General features: G+C 30.4%; 1 protein-coding gene across 1 annotated transcript; it reads left to right on the top strand.

Annotated features, from left to right (window-relative positions):
* Nucleotides 1–1,831: 1,831 nt before the first annotated feature.
* LOC126891810 (uncharacterized) lies at nt 1,832–11,939 on the top strand. The gene is made up of 6 exons (XM_050661083.1): nt 1,832–2,458; nt 5,481–5,582; nt 5,643–5,741; nt 5,842–9,037; nt 9,468–10,674; nt 11,488–11,939. Exons 1-6 carry the CDS (start codon nt 2,211–2,213, stop codon nt 11,595–11,597), a joined length of 4,962 nt encoding a protein of 1,653 aa, XP_050517040.1. The 5' UTR covers nt 1,832–2,210; the 3' UTR covers nt 11,598–11,939.
* Nucleotides 11,940–19,349: the final 7,410 nt, after the last annotated feature.

Genomic DNA, 19,349 nt, shown 5'->3' with positions numbered 1-19,349 from the left:
AATGTCAATCTCCTGAAATTTTTTTATTTATTACCACAGATGTTATTTTTATTTTGTACTGTTTTTTTACATGTGTAATGCATATTGGATCACTTGTAGGACAAAAATAATGGGGCGTTTTGGTACAATTTAAAAAAAATTAAATTTTATACATTTTTGACTTCATATTAAATTACGTATTCTTCGGCTCATATTACCCGTATGCGCGCCAATGGTGAATATTAAATTCTTAACTGTAGTTAAAAAATGTGCAATAACTACCTCTTAAAACCCACCAAATTTCATTTGCATATCTCAACTGGTTTTAAAGCAATAAATAAATCGTCAGTTTGTCAGAAAAACTTCAACACCCCCTATCTCGGAAACGATGCATTTGTGGACATACGTTTTTCTCGTAAAGCAAACTGACTTTATTTTGTCATGCACAATTACTCCTTAAAGTTTGCCATTTAAAAACACACTTTGTCTATGAAAAACATGGCTAGTTTTTAAAGTCCTTAACTTTTTTATTATCCAACATAAACGAATTAATGAAAAAACTGAATGTTGAGAAGGAATGAGGCTATGAGCTATGTTGAGATGCTAGAATATTCCACGGGGTGATGCGAACTTTGAGAAAAAACACAGTTTGATTCATACACTAGGTTTGCAATAAAAATTATGTGTGTACCGACAATATTACTACAGGGATATTGCTAAAGAATAAGGCGCTAATGTTACGAAAAAATCACTTAAATCGGACAAGAGGTTTATAAAATACAAACCATCAAAAATAACCCATTTTTAAGGTGGTTGATTAATTTTGGTCCAGAGTGTACATATACAGGGTGTTTGGTAAAGAATGGGCCATAGCTTAACCTTAGATTCCTGAGGTTAAAATAGGTCGATATAAGCTAACTTACCTTAGTACATAAGTTGATAATAATCTACATACAAGGTGATAAAGTTAAACTTTTATTTTATTTATTCTTGAATATTTCCTAACAGGCATGGGATAATAACACGAAATTCGGTAAGCAGGGGTTTTTCGGGACAATAAATCTAAATTTGCCACCAAAAATGATATATTATCCAGAGGGCGCCACATACGCCTTTCAGCGCTCATTTAATAGATTCAATTGTTTTATTTCTCACTCTACATACCTTTTGAATCAACACTTTTATTCTCTTAACATTTATACTTAAAAAAGGTTACTATATTCATCTCGTTAAACTCAACCGTTTTCGAGATAAACATTTTCGATAAGCATTTTAAGTCTGCGAGGCAATATAATTTTTTGCATAATATTGTAGTTAAAGACGAAAAATAACTTAAAACCATAAAATTTTTTTAAAAACGTATTGCAATTTCTTCAAATGGAATTTGCGATGCACTGACATAAAAATGAAAACTGGCACAATTATTATGGTTTCAAGTTGGTTTTTCGGGTGTAACTACAACGATATTATGGAAAAAATTATGTTGTATCGCAGAGTTCAAATGCGTCTATCTCAAAAACAGTTGAGTTTAGCGAGATGAATGTAGTATACCTTTTTTAAGCAAAAATATTCAGAAAATAAAAGTTTTGATTCAAAAAGTATGTACAGTTGGGGAAAAAAAAATTGAACGTATTAAATTGGCGCTGAAAGACGTACGTAGCGCCCTCTGGGTAATACATCATTTTTGGTAGCAAATTTAGTTTTCTCATCCGAAAAAACTCCCGCTTGCCAAATTTTGTGTCATTATCCTATGCCTGTCAGGAAATATTCAACAATAAATATAATAAAAGATTAAATTTGACACCCTGTATTTCGGTTGTTATTATCAACTTTCGTACTAAGGTAAGTTAGCTTAAATCGACCTATTTTAAGCTCAGAAATCTAAGTTTAAGCTATGACCCAATCTTTACCAAACACCCTGTATTCAAATTTATTAATTTTGTAAAGCAAACAAATTAAGTACCTAGTTTGTCAGTTTGTTTACATATAGAGAACTGTCAAAGCGTATGCATTTGACTCGACATTGGTCACTGCGAGTGTGCCACCTTTATCGCGAATGCCATATCGCGATTCTATTGGTTAAAAATCTGTATCGTAATGAAAATCTGTATCATAATGAAGTTCATTATGATCCAGGTAGTGAAATCATAATTGACATAATATATTGTATGACAATAGAAAAAGTAGTTGTATAGTATAGTGGCTTTAATATATTTTTTAAATAAATAAAAATGCAGTGTTTTTTGTGTAAACATTTAAGTGCCCAAACAAAAGATTTTAAAGGTATCCAGGATAAAGTAAAAGAATTCTCTAATAAAACGTGGTTGTCATGTACTACATCTTTGAAAGCCCGTCAACAACATCAGCATCAATGGAATGATGTTGAATTGCCAGAAAATTGGGATAATAATGAAATAGGATATCATTCACAATGTTATAAAAAATTTATTGTTAAAAAACAATTTCTTCTTCCTGAAAGGTAAGAATTTTTATCATATTTTCTTTAAATTGTTAATTGCAATATTATTTTGTAATTAAATTTTTTTCTATTTTTCTTTTTCACATTTCGTGTATACCTAAATGCTTATTCTGGTATAATTTATTTTATATTAAGGTATAACTTTATAGAATGTTAATATACATGTGTGTTCAATCAGAGATGTGTACCTCTGGTTCAACTATGAAAGTATATTAATTTATAAAATTTGTTAAAAAATATAGCAAATTTGTATGTTTATTAAATAATATTTTAAATGTTTTAAAGAAAATTCAAGAACGCGTATTTGTTTAGATGGGGTTTATGCAAAATATTCAAAGTGATTAATTTTGTTTGGGATTTATATAAAATATTAAAAGTGATAATAATAAGCAAATGATATTAATTTTGAAGACACGCTTGGTTGGGGCGGCACGGACTGAACGTAGAAAACGTCTGACGAAAAAGTATTACACAGTGAGGACGTTTGAGTTGGAATAAATTCATTTTCTCGAGAACTGGAGACTGGAGAAAAATCCTGAAATAGGTCGATTTTTATTTGTAAATTATAATTTTTTGGCATATATCTCATATTAGTGACGTCATCTATCTGGGCGTGATGACGTAATCGATGATTTTTTTAATGAGAATAGGGGTGGTGTGATAGCTCATTCGAAAGGTTATTCATTGCTCTATTCACTAAGATAAACATTAACATAATTATTTATACAGAGTGCACAATGTTTTTTTAATTAAATTAAATCACACAATAAAAATAATAATATGTAATTTATTTCATTCAAAATACATTTTACTATTGTTAGAAAAAACGCAAAAACATTTATATCACAAAAAAACATTGTTTCTCGCTTAAACTAGATGTTCAAACTCCCAAGTGGCAGGTGGGTGGTAGCTTTAACATTGACTATAAGAGAAAATCAATGTTTTTTTTCAAATTAACATTTTTTTCGGTTTTGTGACAGCAGTAAAACGTATTTTGCATTAAATAAATTACGTACATTCTTCTTTTTGTCTCAATTAATTTAATTCACAACATTTTTTGGGCATCCTGTATAAATAAGTTTATATTAGTGAATAGAGAATTGAAAAACCTTTCGACTGAGCTATCACACAACCCCTATGCGTATAATGTATTATATAATTTACAGTGTGGCGACGTGGAAACTACACATGGACTTTTTATTATAGATAGAATATAATGAGGAATCCTATGTCTAGTTTGAACAAAAAAAATACACTCGCTTCTTGTCTTCTATAAAATCCTGAAGACACCATCTGTGACCTTTCGTCAGATAAAATAAAGGTTCAGCACGTGTAGCACGAATCAAGCGGAAGTAAAGGTATTGTTTTTAAAACAATGTTTGAATTAATGTCACTTTATAATAAACAATTATAATTCGGATTTATTGGAAATTGCAATTTTTTGTTTAAATATTCTTCTTCTGCTGTTAAAAACAAATCTAACTAATTTTGAATTTCGAAATTCCGATAATATTTGATTATTTCAAATGAATTAATTAATTTTTTTTTCAGTTCATTTTATTTGTTAAAATTAAATAACCAATTAAATGCTACACGTTTTGTGTTATAATTTAGTTGTTTATTGCTATGATTCAAAAAACCCTGGATAATTTTCAGCAATTTTTCTTTTCTCTTATCTTTGTTTTTTGATTATACATAAAATTTTCAATTAACAGTTTAATAAAGTTCAAATGTTAACCATAAATACCTATCGGTCATTAATCGGTTAATTTGTTGCTAAAATCTGATAATTTATTTATTCCAAGACGAAAAATAATGTAAAGGGCCATAACTTTTTGAAAAAAATCGCAGTACTTAATTTAAGTTGAATTCTCTTTTTGAATACCTATATTTTCATATAAAATTAAAAACAATCTAAAAAAATTTTTATAACCCTTTTTTATTGCTTTAAAAATGTTGTTAAATTTTCTTTATAAATAGGGGCTGAGATAGCCATTTTTTTTAAATCGCTGCCACTTTGTTCAACAATTAAAAAATGAAACTGGCGGCATTCAAAAAAAACAAGCTATTTTTTATCAAGAAATAAATATAGTATACGTTTTTTCGAGCAACGGCATGCCGAGATATTGGCATGGTGGTGGGGAAATTCTCCCTCCGGCTGATGTGACTCACAAAAAATTGAAGGCTATTTTTGCAATAACAATTCAACGAAATTAAACTTATAAACGCTCAAATTAAAGGTTAATCGATGTAGATTCTCGTGATATGCGGCTTTAATCAAAAACGTGCATTTTGGACCCTGTTAGAAAAAAGTGTTATAAAAATATAAAAACCAAAAATTTGGGCGTTGCATTTTATGCAGGGTATCTTCTGACATCGCCCTTTATAACCCAGCATAGGTTTCATAAATTCCCGAATTAAAGCATAAAATGACCTCTGATATTCCCCATACATAAAATGTATTAAGTAACTTTTCACAGTATACATGGTGCATATTTGCATATACATTAGGGTGGTCGTTATTTCCCAAATTTAAACGTTTCCTTTTCCTAAGCCTTACATCGATAGCTTACCCCCCAAAAATAAGATTTCAGCTGTTTTCTCCGAATGAACCGATTTTAATAAATCTTATAATGTTATATTTTGTTTACTTATATGTCTTGTTTCATAAAATACTATAAATTGACCAAAAAAGCCGTAGGTATACAAAGTATTGAAGAAAAAAAATTAAAAAGTACGCCACTTTTATTTTTTCTCATACATTTTTTATGTTCATTAAGGTATCAGAAAAAAGGAAAAATCTTTAATTCAATGTAATATTTCATATTGTTAGTTTAAATTCATATTGTTCTTATTTCCAAAAAAAAAATAAAATAAAAGTCAAGTATTTTGAAGTACTATTAAGATCACATTTTTAATTAAACAAAAAGAAACATAAGTTTCAAAACATTAGATACTTCAATATTATTTGGTTTTTTAAGTTTGTTTTAATTAACATGTTTACATGATACTTTTTTTTAAGTGAGACTCCCTCAACATCAGTGGGTGCAACAATTTCGTCTGTTGATGAAGCAGATAACTTGAAAACAAATTCTTCAAATTTATCCACTTCATGGTTGGTTTGGTATGTTTTTTATTTATATACATATTTATATAAATGTTACGTAATAAAATTATATTGCAGTGAAGCAGCAGTGTCATATTTATCGACTGAAGATTATTCGACTAACTCGTCTTTTTCATCGGCAGCAATTAATTTGGAACCAGTTAATGTTTCTGTTAAGTGAGTATTTTTTAATTATTAAATCTTATTTTTTAACAATTTTTTGTACATTAAATTTTTATGTAATAATATTTTGTTTTAATTACAATTGTAATTTTAGATGTACAAGACAACAATTATCGAGAGATGCAGATGACATTGAAAATGCAGATGAAATGGAGGTGGATAATGACATTGTTGATGATAGTATCGTTGAAAATGAACAAAAATGTCAAGAAAAATGTTTTTTTTGTGGAAACATAAGTATTAAATGGAAAGGACGCAAATTATATTGTAGCCAAACAAAACATAAAATCAGATTTTTTGATAGAATTCGAAGCTACGCAACTGAAATGAATGATGTAGAAATGCTAATGTCAATTCACGAAGAAGTAAATAATGAAAATATTATGTTATTCTATCATCAAAGATGCAGTTTAAAATATTTTTCAAATTTTAAAGCTTATACAAACAAACCACCTACAACTATTTGGACAGATACACGTGGTTACAACGAGATTGCTCGTAAACAGTTGATTCAGTATATTGAAAAGGAAGTTGTAAGCGAATCAAAAATTTTCTCTGTCACTTATTTGCAAGATATATACATTTTATTTTTGCAAGAAGTCTATGAGTCTGAAGGAAAAGACTTCCCTGAAAACCTGATAACGACTAATACTCTAAGACAATATATGGAAATACATCTGAAAAAAAAAATTAAGTTTGAATATTTTTCAAAGAAATGGTTTGTTATGTCAGTGAATACGGATTTAGAAAATATCAATGATGATGAAATCCTTGACATAATTTTTGAGCAAGAATGTCGTGAATTTGCAATTAAATATAGAAAAAAAATCTTGCAAATTAAAAAAAAGCCTTTACCAGATTTTCTTGACGCTGAAGCTCTAAATAAGGGTGAATGCGACATTCCAAATTGGCTGAATGTGTTCTGGAAAACGGCATTGAGTGGAACTAAAGTAGAGACCGAAAGAATCGAAAGATTAACCGCGTGCTTGGCATCCGATTCGATTTATTCCATTACCAAAGGTAATATAAAGCCTCGTAAACAAATTATTTTTGGTATGTCAATGAAAAGTCTTACTGGCAATGTAAAGGTAATGGAAATATTAAATAGGTGCGGTTATTCAATCAGCTATTCAGGTTTAGCGGAATTAGAATCTTCTGCAGCTTACTCGTGCATTGCGAATGGACAAACGTGTCCTTCGGGCATAATTCCGACTTCTTCCTTAGCATGTGGAGTCGCTTGGGATAATTATGATAGATTCGTTGAAACACAATCAGGCAAAAATACACTTCATGATACAGTTGGAATCGCTTATCAGGATATTCCTGCAGCTAACCATTTGATTGCTCAGGAATCCCATAACAGCTCAAACGTTCAGGAACAAAATTTAGCACTGAATCTTCGAAATAAAAGTAATCGAAGAAAAAGATCTTTTGAGTCGTTTGAAACTGAAAATTTACCACCAACGAAACAAAAACGTCCTGAATTTATCTCAAATAATAAAGAATCTGCGAGCACTAATCCAACTACTACTGTAAGTTTAGAATCTACGAACACTGATCCACCTACTAGTAACGAAGAATTATTTATAAATGAAGATAATACCCAAGGCGTAGAAACATCTTCAACTTCAGATAACGAAAAGTGCGTTTTACTTTTCAAACAAATAAACTTTTGTTGGATTTTTTCCCACAAACTTCATCTACAGAATGTACCTATGTGGGTAGGATACAATGCAAAGATTTCTAACGATAATTCAACTATTCAAAAAATAGATTATTTGACCCAAATCAATGATTCTCCTACAGATCCACGAGTCATAAAAGAAACAATGCGTCTTAGCTTAAAAATTGCTTCTGAGTGTGGAAAAAAATACTTCAATGTTACTTATGATTTGGCCATTGCTAAAATAGCTTTAAAAATTCAATCAGCTGAAGAAGAATTCAAAAATCTATTTATTCATTTAGGATCATTTCACATTATGCTATCGTTTTTTAAAGCTGTAGGCAAATTCATTAATGGATGTGGTTTAACAAACATGCTTGTTGATGCCGAAGTTTTAGCGAATGGATCTATAAATACATTTCTTACTGGTAAACATTTTAATCGCTGCTGTAAAATTCATCCAATAATTTCACTTGCACTTCAACTATTGCACGTAGAATTTTTTTTAGAAAATAAACAGTATGATTTAGAAACAATTAAAACCTACTTAAAACATTACTCAGAAAATGAAAATGAAAATCCAGTGATAAATAATGAATTATGTCACAAAATTTTTGAAGATTATGCACAATTTAAGAAAGATACTTTACAAGGGAACCATGGAAAGACACCTCAAATTTTTATGATGTACATACAATTGATAGATTATTACCTAATGCTTGAATTTAGTATCCGAACTGCTAATTTTGACATTTACAAATATGTCTTGGAAAAAATGACAAACATTTTTTTCGCTTTCAATCATCAAAATTATGCCAGATACTTAACCATATATTTAAACAAATTAGAAAAGATTGAAGAAACTCATCCTGGTTTGATACAAGAGTACGGAGATTGCTTCTTTGGCATAAGAAGGACCACAAAGCCATTTTCAAGAAACCCCATCGACATAACACTAGAACAGACTATAAATGCACATGCTGCTTCTAGATCATCAGGCATTATAAATATGACAAATTCTGTGGGTGCTCGGCAAAAATGGGCTATTACCCATTCACTGCGTACTAACATGATTTCGAAATTAATGGATTTCTGCAATTTGTATTCAAAGGATGATATAACCAAAGATTTAAGGAAATCTTCTATCTGTCACAGCAATAAAAATGTTGAAAATTTGTTAACTATAATACAGCAATGTACGAATCCTTTTTCAAGCAATTTATCTCAAGAGAATTTGTACAATATATCTTCAGGGCAATCAGTATCTGAAGATATTTACACATTCTTATCTAATATTGAAACTACAGGAGAGCTGCAACGAATTAAATTTATTACTGAATCTCAAATAGACCCAGAAAGGTTTGACAAGGCTATTTTAAAAAACACTGTTGTTAATTTTGCTTCAAAATGTGTCAAAAAAGTAAAAATTAATGGAAAAGTCAAAGAAGTTACCATTCAAAGAGACATTTTTGGAAGATTATTGTATGCGTCGCTGCAAAGCCATATAGATCTAAAAGAAGCGTTGAAATATCCGCTGACGCCTATTCCATTTTCTTTATGCCACTCTGACGGATCTATTTGTAAAACCCAAAAATCAGTGATTTTCGAGGAGTTGAAGTCATATCAGGTAAACCTTTTTAAGAAATAAGTATAGTAAAATCTGCCATATCCGGATCAATGTGGCGACAGACCGATCCGGATATGAAAAAATCCGGATATCAAAACCACTTCTTTTATAGTCTCTGAAACGTTTTCTCCTTCATATATTTCAGTAATCAGCGCTGTCAATAACGTTCGTCGATGGACACGTTTTATAGATTCTACAATACATTATTTCGCCATATTTTAGTTCTTTTGGGTCGGTTGCATTGTCCAACAGCAGGACTGCCTTTCTCCGGGGATTTTGGTAGATACGGACGGCAGAACCACCTGGATATGGGGAGGTCCGGATATGAGCGGGTACGGATGTGGCAGGTTGTACTGTATTTAAAAAAATTAAAATTAATATAAATGTTTAATAAAATCAATTATTAACAATAAACTTTTTAATTTACCAGGAAGAGAATGGCAATCCTCCGAAAGCCGATATCCATATCTACGATGGCTTCTATTTGCTCCACACATTGAAAAATGTACCTAATACATACGGGAAAATTTCAATGTATATTTTTAAGCTGTTGGTATCAGATAAAAAAGAAGTCCACATTATATTTGACAAATTCAACGATCCAAGTATAAAAGATTATGAACACCGCCAAAGAGGAGAGGATGATACCGTTCATAGCGTGCATAAAAACAATAAGCGACCCTCTGATTTTGGGAAACTGTTAAGAAGTAAAAATTTCAAAGAAAGTTTCGTTGAATTTTTAATCGATGATTGGACTGATGATTGTTTTGTTATTTTATGCCAAGATAAAATAGTCAAGTTAAGTTATGGAACTTCCTGTTACTCTTACCAAGTACATGAAAATCATATTAAAAAAACTACAGATTACAACTTATGTTGCTTTCACGAAGAAGCAGATACCAAGATTATGTACCACATATGCCAACTGCCTAATAATTACAACGTTGAAGTCCATTGCACTGACTCGGATATACCAGTAATTATTCTTGCAAATATGAAATATTTAAAAGCAGATATTCAAATTACGGTAAATATGTGTTCGAACAAAAAAAGAGAGTATTTGAATATGAATAAAATTTACCAAGGATTAGGTGACAAATTAGCAAGAGCCCTAACCGTTTGTCACATATTTACGGGTAATGATTTTAATCCAGCTTTTTACAGAAAAGGGAAAAAAAGACCATTTGCCATACTAAAAAAAAAACAATCGTATCAAGATGCTTTTATGCAGCTACTAGAAACGGTGCCGAAATATTTGGATACAGAACACGAAGTATTTAAATCTATTGAAGAGTATGTATGCCAAATATATAGTTTAAATACAAAAAATGATATCGATAAAGGCAGATTCGAAGTATTTGAAAGAAAATATAAAAATAAAAATGAAAATGACAAAATTTGGAGAAAAAACCTAAAAGGGTTCGACGCATCAAATCTTCCACCAACCAAAAAAGAGTTATTGCAACATATAAAACGAACCATTTATATCAGTAACGTGTGGTGCAATGCTCACCTGAGGCGACCTACAGACCTTGATATTCAAGAGTGCGGGTGGTTAAATATCGATGGCAGCTTTGAGTTTTTTTGGTTCGATGGCGAGCAGTGTCCCACATTCCGAGAGATAGCTGCTCATTCAGGTAATATATTTATAATTACATTAAAAATTTAATCTATTACGCTGATATTAAGGTTTTTCTCTGTATGTCTGCTTTTCTGCTTTTTTATATTTTAAAATTTGATATTTTAAAGAATTTTAAAATTAAACCATTTTTATTTAAAAAATCGAAACAATTACTTGCATTAAGTCCATTTTACTTAACTTTTAACTACACGCGGTGGCGTATTTTGAACGCCAGATATAAGAATTCTACTGAAAATATATTTAAAAAATTAATTTTTGACCTAGTTTATCTATCTAACCTATCACTGGAATGTGCTTTACAATTGGTTTTAGTTTCGTTGGAATCGGCGTTCTGAGAAAGCCGTAATTACCAGTTTATTATTTGTTGTTTATGGTGGTGTACAAAATACGCCATGATTGCAGTAATGTACGTAATTCTTTCAATAATTGTTTTTTAGTCATTATGGCACAAAATATATTTTTCTTTATAAACAAAACTTTTTCTCATGTAAAAAAATCATGTTTCAAAAAATTTTATATTAATAATTTTATTTTTGATTAGGTTCCAGCTTGAAATCCCAATTGACTTACTGAGAAGGAACTCAAAGCATTCGCTAATGCCGATTAAGGTTAATAACAAACAACTAAGTGTATTTAAAAAAAAATAAACAAAACCGTTGCTTTTAAGTGGTGCCAAGCCAAAAAGTACGCCACGCGTGTACTTATGTTATGACATGATGCGCGAGTAGTTAAAGGGAAAAATGCTTTAGTTTAATAAGTCTAACAGTTTTCATTACTTTTTTTTTTAATAAAATGTTTCATTTATTAGTTTCCACTTCTGATGATCAGGATGAGGGGGAGCCGTCTTCCGATGAGAGTGAAGATGAACAAAATTTGTACCTATCTGAAGATTCAGAATTTGAAGATAACGATAATTAATCAACAATTTATGTATTTTTAAGAATTATTTGTTACATAATATTTGATGTTTTTTTCATTGTATATGTATACAAGAATAAAAAAACTGCTAAACGCCGTAAAAATGAGTGGCGCATACAATATTCCAGCTACAAATGAACTGATATAAATATTACGTGGCGCAAGAATGTATTTTCATTTTGATCGAAAATAAAATTCTAGTTTTATTTTAAAAGATGTTTCCATAATCATGCTCATTTGTAGCTGGAATATTGTATGCGCCACTTATTTTTACAGCGTTTAGCAATTTTTTTATTCTTGTATCAGGAGTTTTTCAAAGTTATTTATAAATTAAATGTATGAATTTAAATGTATTGTTTCTCGATTCCACGTTTAGTCAAGGGCGGATCTGTTTTGAGATAGACGTTGAGAGGTAACTCAAATTTTTTTGCAGAAATTGCTTGAAAATAAATCAAATAATATTATTTGAGTTATCTTCCCTCTCAAAAAGGTCCGGAACATTGTTTAAATAATCAAAATGTCAAGAATTGAAGGAAAAATTCGATTTTTTTCTTCGTTTTTGATTATAACTTTAAAAGTATTCATTTCCGAGAAAAGTTGTACTGACATAAAAGTTGCGTAATTCAATTTACTACAATATAGAATTGGTTAAAAATTTAAAAAATAGTCACCCTAGTTGCAAAATAGCAATAATTGCGAAAAAACCATACAAAAACAAGTATTCGCATTTTACGTTTTTCAACCATTTATGCTACACTTAGGACCTTCATATTTCATCCAGAAAAACTTTATGATACAGTAAAACAATACTGTAAATTTCATTAAGATCGGTTCAATAGATTTTGCAAAATAAATTTTGCAATATTGCTTTCGGAAAAAAAATTCATTTTTTCAAAATGTTACAGGACTGAAAATAAAGCAGATAGCAAGTTGAATTTTTTTTTCCTTATAGAAGTGTACTGTACCTTTCATTTGCAATTTTCAAAATTAAAATCGATTAATTACCACGGCGTCAGAAAATTTTTGAAATAAACAATAATTTTTGGTGCTACGCGCAGGACAGCGGTGTTTGATTCACACAGGTTGATTTCCACCAAAATTTCTTCCAATCTTTATCTAATATATTATTTTCTTACTCTATATTTTATTGTATTTTAATTTTTTAATTCCACAAAAATCAAACTTATTTTATTATTGTTTGTGAAATATTGTTTAAACAATTGCATATGTTTAAAAATAATAAACTTTTATTATTTAAGTTAAAATATATGAACAAAGAAAGTTTTTGCTAATAAAAGTGTTATTTCAAAGGATAGAGTATGTGTTTTTATTTTGCAATAAACAAATTTATTTATTTATATCGAAATGTCATAATAATTAAAATGTATCAATCATTATCAAAGGTTATTGGAATGCCCAATCAGAGCAACCTATCCGCTGACCTGCGCGTAGCACCAATAATTAATGTTTATTTAAAAAAATTCCTGACGCCGTGGTGTTAAGCGATTTTAATTTTGCAAAATTGCAAATGAAAGGTATAGTACACTTCTATATGCAAAAAAAAATTTCAACTTGCTATCTGCTTTATTTTCAGTCCTGTAACATTTTGAAAAAATGAATTTTTTTTATGAAACTGGATTGCAAATTTTATTTTGCAAAATCTATTGAACCGATCTTAATGAAATTTACAGTGTTGTTTTACTGTATCATAAAATTTTTCAGGGTGAAATATGGAGGTCTTAAGTGTAGCATAAATGGTTGAAAAACGTAAAATGCGAATACTTGTTTTTGTATGTTTTTTTTCATAATTATTGCTATTTTGCAACAAGGGTGACTATTTCTTAAATTTTTAACCAATTCTATATTGTAGGAAATTTAATTACGCAACTTTTATGTCAGTACAACTTTTTCCGGAAATGAATACTTTTAAAGTTATAATCAAAAAACCAAGAAAAAAATCGAATTTTTCCTTAATTTTTTGACATTTTGATTATTTAAACAATGTTCCGGACCTTTTTGAGAGGGAGGATAACTCAAATATTATTATTTGATTTATTTTCAAGCAATTTCTGCAAAAAAATTTGAGTCACCTCTCAACGTCCAAATGTACTAATATTTTTACAGATGCGCCCTGGTCTAGTTAAGATAAATGGTCGTCTTTCTACCATTATCTCTCAAATGATCTAGTGTCCATCGAATATACACTATACGAAATAGAATAAAAAAATATTGGAATGACCGGTAAATGAACTTGATTGCTCTATTAAATTTAGCGTCGCAACCACTACAACTAGTGTATTTTCGGTTTTCCTGTCTCTCCTTGAACCCAAGATATATACCCCCAAAAAATATGCCGTTTTGTACCTACCAAGTCCTATAGCTGGCTTATGGGTGGTCGAAAGTCACAAGCTATACCGGTTCTGAATCGGTCCTGACCCCCTCTTGAAACATAGAAAAGAAATTCAGATCGGTATAACTTTTCCACAAACATGCACACATACAAAACATTTTTCCCTTTTTAAATAGAAATTGAATAAAATTTCTGAGATCGGTAACTTTTGAATGGTATATACAATTTTCAAAATGACAATGGGATAAGACAGGGAGATTCCCTGAGTCCTCTGTTGTTCAACCTGATCATGGACGAAATAATAAAAAAAGTAAGAACAAAAAAAGAATACCAAATGGGAGAAAAACCACTTAAAATAATCTGCTATGCAGACGACGCAATACTAATCTCTCAAAGTGAAGATGATTTACAACGTATGCTGCACGAATTTAATATAACCGCTAGAAAATTTAACATGTAAATTTCCCTAAAAAAGACTAAATGCATGGTTATAACAGCATGGTCAAATAATAGAACAAGTCATGGAGTTTAAATATCTAGGCATCACACTATGCAGCTACGGAAAGCTCGAAACAAAAGTGGAAGATCAGGTGAATAAAGCAAACAGAGCCGCAGGTTGCCTGAATGAAACAATATAGAGAAATAAAAACACCAGAAAAGAAGTGAAAGGCAGAATTTACAAAAGAGTCATCAGACCAATAATGACATACGCGGCAGAAACACAACCTGATACAGAAAGGACAAAAAGAATGCTATAGAAACAGCAGAGATGAAAACATTGCCAAAAATCGATGGTAAGACGCTGTGGGATAGAGTTAGAAGTGCAGATATATGAAGGAGATGCAAGGTGGACAACATTAATAACTGGGTGAAACAGAGGTGTAACCAGGATGATCCTAAGGGGGAGTTACGTCTACTTGAAGGTCTCTGGGGGTATGGAATAATAATTGTGTTAAGCGTATAGAGCTCAAAGTACATCCAAAATGGGGGTTATAACCCCCAAAACCACCCCCTGGTTACGCCTATGGGGTGAAAAGCAGAAGAGTAGAATGGAACGACCACATAAGCCGAATGACAACAAATAGAGTAGTAAGGACGGTCAGAGAAGGTTCCCCAATAGGAAGACGATCAGTGGGAAGACCACGAAAAAGGTGGAATGACAACTTACTGGAGGCACATTGAAAAACAGACATAGTAATGTCTATATAAAAGAAAGAAGAAGAAGAAGAAGAAGAAGAAGAAGAAGAGAAGAATTTTCAAAATTAAACATGCTTTGGAAAGGTAATGTTCAGTACTATAAGAAGCTGTAAAGTCGGACTTAAATTTTCGAAATTTTTGGAAGTTTTGGGAACGAGAACGAAAAACAGACTCTAAATGGGACGTAAAATCCACACCCTTGGACCAAAATGGATGGTTGACATATATCTCTTTGCCTATATTTTAAGATTGGATTTGGCCCAATTTTTTCAATTCAGTCACATTTAGAAAATCGAAAATTTCTTGTATAATATAGTGTCGCATGTACGGGAACAGCCGTTCTCTGGGATATAAAAAAATAATAAGCATCAAGGAGACCAAAGCGAACTATAAACAATTTTTCTCGGTTAGATCTACATAGATCAAACTGAAAATTTGTAGAAATACACCTTATAATATTTATAAGGACGTAACGTAGAGAACATTCCTTCTTCTTCTTTCTCATAATCCTTAGTGCCCTTCAGGGCGTCGGATGTCGGGTTCCGCCTTGTAGAGAACATTCTAAAATTTTAAAAAAAATTTCCGAAATTTTCCCTCTTGTCGGAAAATCTTTTTGGAAAATTTTGTGTATAATTCTTTGTCATGCCCTTTTAATTGTAGTACTTAGCGTGTGTACCAATTTTTAGCTAAATCGATTCAAAAGTAACCGAGAAACACTGTTTTAAATTTTTTTTTTTGATAATACCTCTTCGTCGATAGCCTAAAAGAATTAAGATTTCTGTTAGTTTGCCCCAACATTTTTGTCAGACAATTATATTTTTTGTTTAAGAATATAATTACTTGTAACCTACTACTTTTGTCGGAAAAATGGTTGTAAAGATAAGGGATGCACGAACCCAGCATAATTTGAAAGTATACTTTACTAATAAAAATAAATTTTTTGTCCGACTGTCGAGTTGCCCCAATATTTTTGTCCGACACTTTCATTTTTTGATTAAGAATATAATTACTTATAACCTACTAATGTTGTCGGAAAAATGGTTTTAAAGGTAAGGGTTGCACGAACCCAGTAAGGTTTAAAAGACAGTTTATTAATAAAAATTAAATTTTTTGTCCGACTTTGGATTTGACTCAATATTTTTGTCGGACACTTAGATTTTTTGATTTGGAATATAACTACTTATAACCTGATACTTGTGTCGGAAATTTTTTTTTATTTCGAGAAAAAAAACTACAGAACGATGTTTGTCGTTGTTCAAGGAGTATGTACACAAATTATCAGATCACAATTTTTCTAAAATTTTCCCTCTTGTCGGAAAATTTTTTAAGAAAATTTTGGGTTCCGATCTACGTCATACCCTTTTAAATGCTTTACTTAGTGTGTGTACTAATTTTCAGCTAAATCGATTCAAAAGTAACCGAGAAACACTGTTTTAAAATTTTTTTTTGATAATACCTCCTCGTCAATAGCCTAAAAGAATTAGGTTTTCTGTTCGTTTGCCCCAACATTTTTGTCAGACAATTATATTTTTTGTTTAAAAATATAATTACTTGTAACCTACTACTTTTGTCGGAAAAATGGTTGTAAAGATAAGGGATGCACGAAGCCAGCATAATTTGAAAGTATACTTTACTAATAAAAATAAATTTTTTGTCCGACTGTCGAGTTGCCCCAATATTTTTGTCCGACACTTTGATTTTTTGATTAAGAATATAATTACTTATAACCTACTAATGTTGTCGGAAAAATGGTTTTAAAGGTAAGGGTTGCACGAACCCAGTAAGGTTTAAAAGACAGTTTATTAATAAAAATTAAATTTTTTGTCCGACTTTGGATTTGACCCAATATTTTTGTCGGACACTTAGATTTTTTGATTTGGAATATAACTACTTATAACCTGATACTTGTGTCGGAAATTTTTTTTTATTTCGAGAAAAAAAACTACAGAACGATGTTTGTCGTTGTTCAAGGAGTATGTACACAAATTATCAGATCACAATTTTTCTAAAATTTTCCCTCTTGTCGGAAATTTTTTTAAGAAAATTTTGGGTTCCGATCTACGTCATACCCTTTTAAATGCTTTACTTAGTGTGTGTACCAATTTTCAGCTAAATCGATTCAAAAGTAACCGAGAAACACTGTTTTAAAATTTTTTTTTTGATAATACCTCCTCGTCGATAGCCTAAAAGAATTAGGTTTTCTGTTCTTTTGCCCCAACATTTTTGTCAGACAATTATATTTTTTGTTTAAGAATATAATTACTTGTAACCTACTACTTTTGTCGGAAAAATGGTTGTAAAGATAAGGGATGCACGAAGCCAGCATAATTTGAAAGTATACTTTACTAATAAAAATAAATTTTTTGTCCGACTGTAGAGTTGCCCCAATATTTTTGTCCGAGACATTGATTTTTTGATTAAGAATATAATTACTTATAACCTACTAATGTTGTCTGAAAAATGGTTTTAAAGGTAAGGGTTGCACGAACCCAGTAAGGTTTAAAAGACAGTTTATTAATAAAAATTAAATTTTTTGTCCGACTTTGGATTTGACCCAATATTTTTGTCGGACACTTAGATTTTTTGATTTGGAATATAACTACTTATAACCTGATAATTGTGTCGGAAATTTTTTTTTATTTCGAGAAAAAAAACTACAGAACGATGTTTGTCGTTGTTCAAGGAGTATGTACACAAATTATCAGATCACAATTTTTCTAAAATTTTCCCTCTTGTTGGAAAATTTTTTAAGAAAATTTTGGGTTCCGATCTACGTCATACCCTTTTAAATGCTTTACTTAGTGTGTGTACCAATTTTCAGCTAAATCGATTCAAAAGTAACCGAGAAACACTGTTTTAAAATTTTTTTTTGATAATACCTCCTCGTCGATAGCCTAAAAGAATTAAGTTTTCTGTTCGTTTGCCCCAACATTTTGGTCAGACAATTATATTTTTTGTTTAAGAATATAATTACTTGTAACCTACTACTTTTGTCGGAAAAATGGTTGTAAAGATAAGGGATGCACGAACCCAGCATAATTTGAAAGTATACTTTACTAATAAAAATAAATTTTTTGTCCGACTGTCGAGTTGCCCCAATATTTTTGTCCGACACTTTGATTTTTTGATTAAGAATATAATTACTTATAACCTACTAATGTTGTCGGAAAAATGGTTTTAAAGGTAAGGGTTGCACGAACCCAGTAAGGTTTAAAAGACAGTTTATTAATAAAAATTAAATTTTTTGTCAGACTTTGGATTTGACCCAAAATTTTTGTCGGACACTTAGATTTTTTGATTTGGAATATAACTACTTATAACCTGATACTTGTGTCGGAAATTTTTTTTTATTTCGAGAAAAAAAAACTACAGAACGATGTTTGTCGTTGTTCAAGGAGTATGTACACAAATTATCAGATCACAATTTTTCTAAAATTTTCCCTCTTGTCGGAAAATTTTTTAAGAAAATTTTGGGTTCCGATCAACGTCATACCCTTTTAAATGCTTTACTTAGTGTGTGTACCAATTTTCAGCTAAATCGATTCAAAAGTAACCGAGAAACACTGTTTTAAAATTTTTTTTTGATAATACCTCCTCGTCGATAGCCTAAAAGAATTAGGTTTTCTGTTCGTTTGCCCCAACATTTTTGTCAGACAATTATATTTTTTGTTTAAGAATATAATTACTTGTAACCTACTACTTTTGTCGGAAAAATGGTTGTAAAGATAAGGGATGCACGAAGCCAGCATAATTTGAAAGTATATTTTACTAATAAAAATAATTTTTTTGTCCGACTGTCGAGTTGCCCCAATATTTTTGTCCGACACTTTGATTTTTTGATTAAGAATATAATTAGTTATAACCTACTAATGTTGTCGGAAATATGGTTTTAAAGGTAAGGGTTGCACGAACCCAGTAAAGTTTAAAAGACAGTTTAATAATAAAAATTAAATTTTTTGTCCGACTTTGGATTTGACCCAATATTTTTGTCGGACACTTAGATTTTTTGATTTGGAATATAACTACTTATAACCTGATACTCGTGTCGGAAATTTTTTTCTATTTCGAAAAAAAAAACTACAGAACGATGTTTGTCGTTGTTCAAGGAGTAAGTACACAAATTATCAGATCACAATTTTTCTAAAATTTTCCCTATTGTCGGAAAATTTTTTAAGAAAATTTTGGGTTCCGATCTACGTCATACC

This window comes from Diabrotica virgifera, chromosome 9 (assembly GCF_917563875.1).
Source record: "Diabrotica virgifera virgifera chromosome 9, PGI_DIABVI_V3a".
Lineage (NCBI taxonomy): Eukaryota > Metazoa > Arthropoda > Insecta > Coleoptera > Chrysomelidae > Diabrotica > Diabrotica virgifera.
The sequence above is the reverse complement of the archived record's forward strand: the minus strand, read 5'-3'. Positions and strand labels throughout refer to the sequence as shown.

Coding starts and splice junctions, on each gene's coding strand:
- LOC126891810 (XM_050661083.1), top strand. CDS start 2,211: ATGCAGTGTTTTTTGTGTAAACATTTAAGTGCCCAAACAAAAGATTTT. Junction 5,742..5,841: donor CCAGTTAATGTTTCTGTTAA/GTGAGTATTTTT, acceptor TTGTAATTTTAG/ATGTACAAGACAACAATTAT. Junction 9,038..9,467: donor AGGAGTTGAAGTCATATCAG/GTAAACCTTTTT, acceptor TTAATTTACCAG/GAAGAGAATGGCAATCCTCC.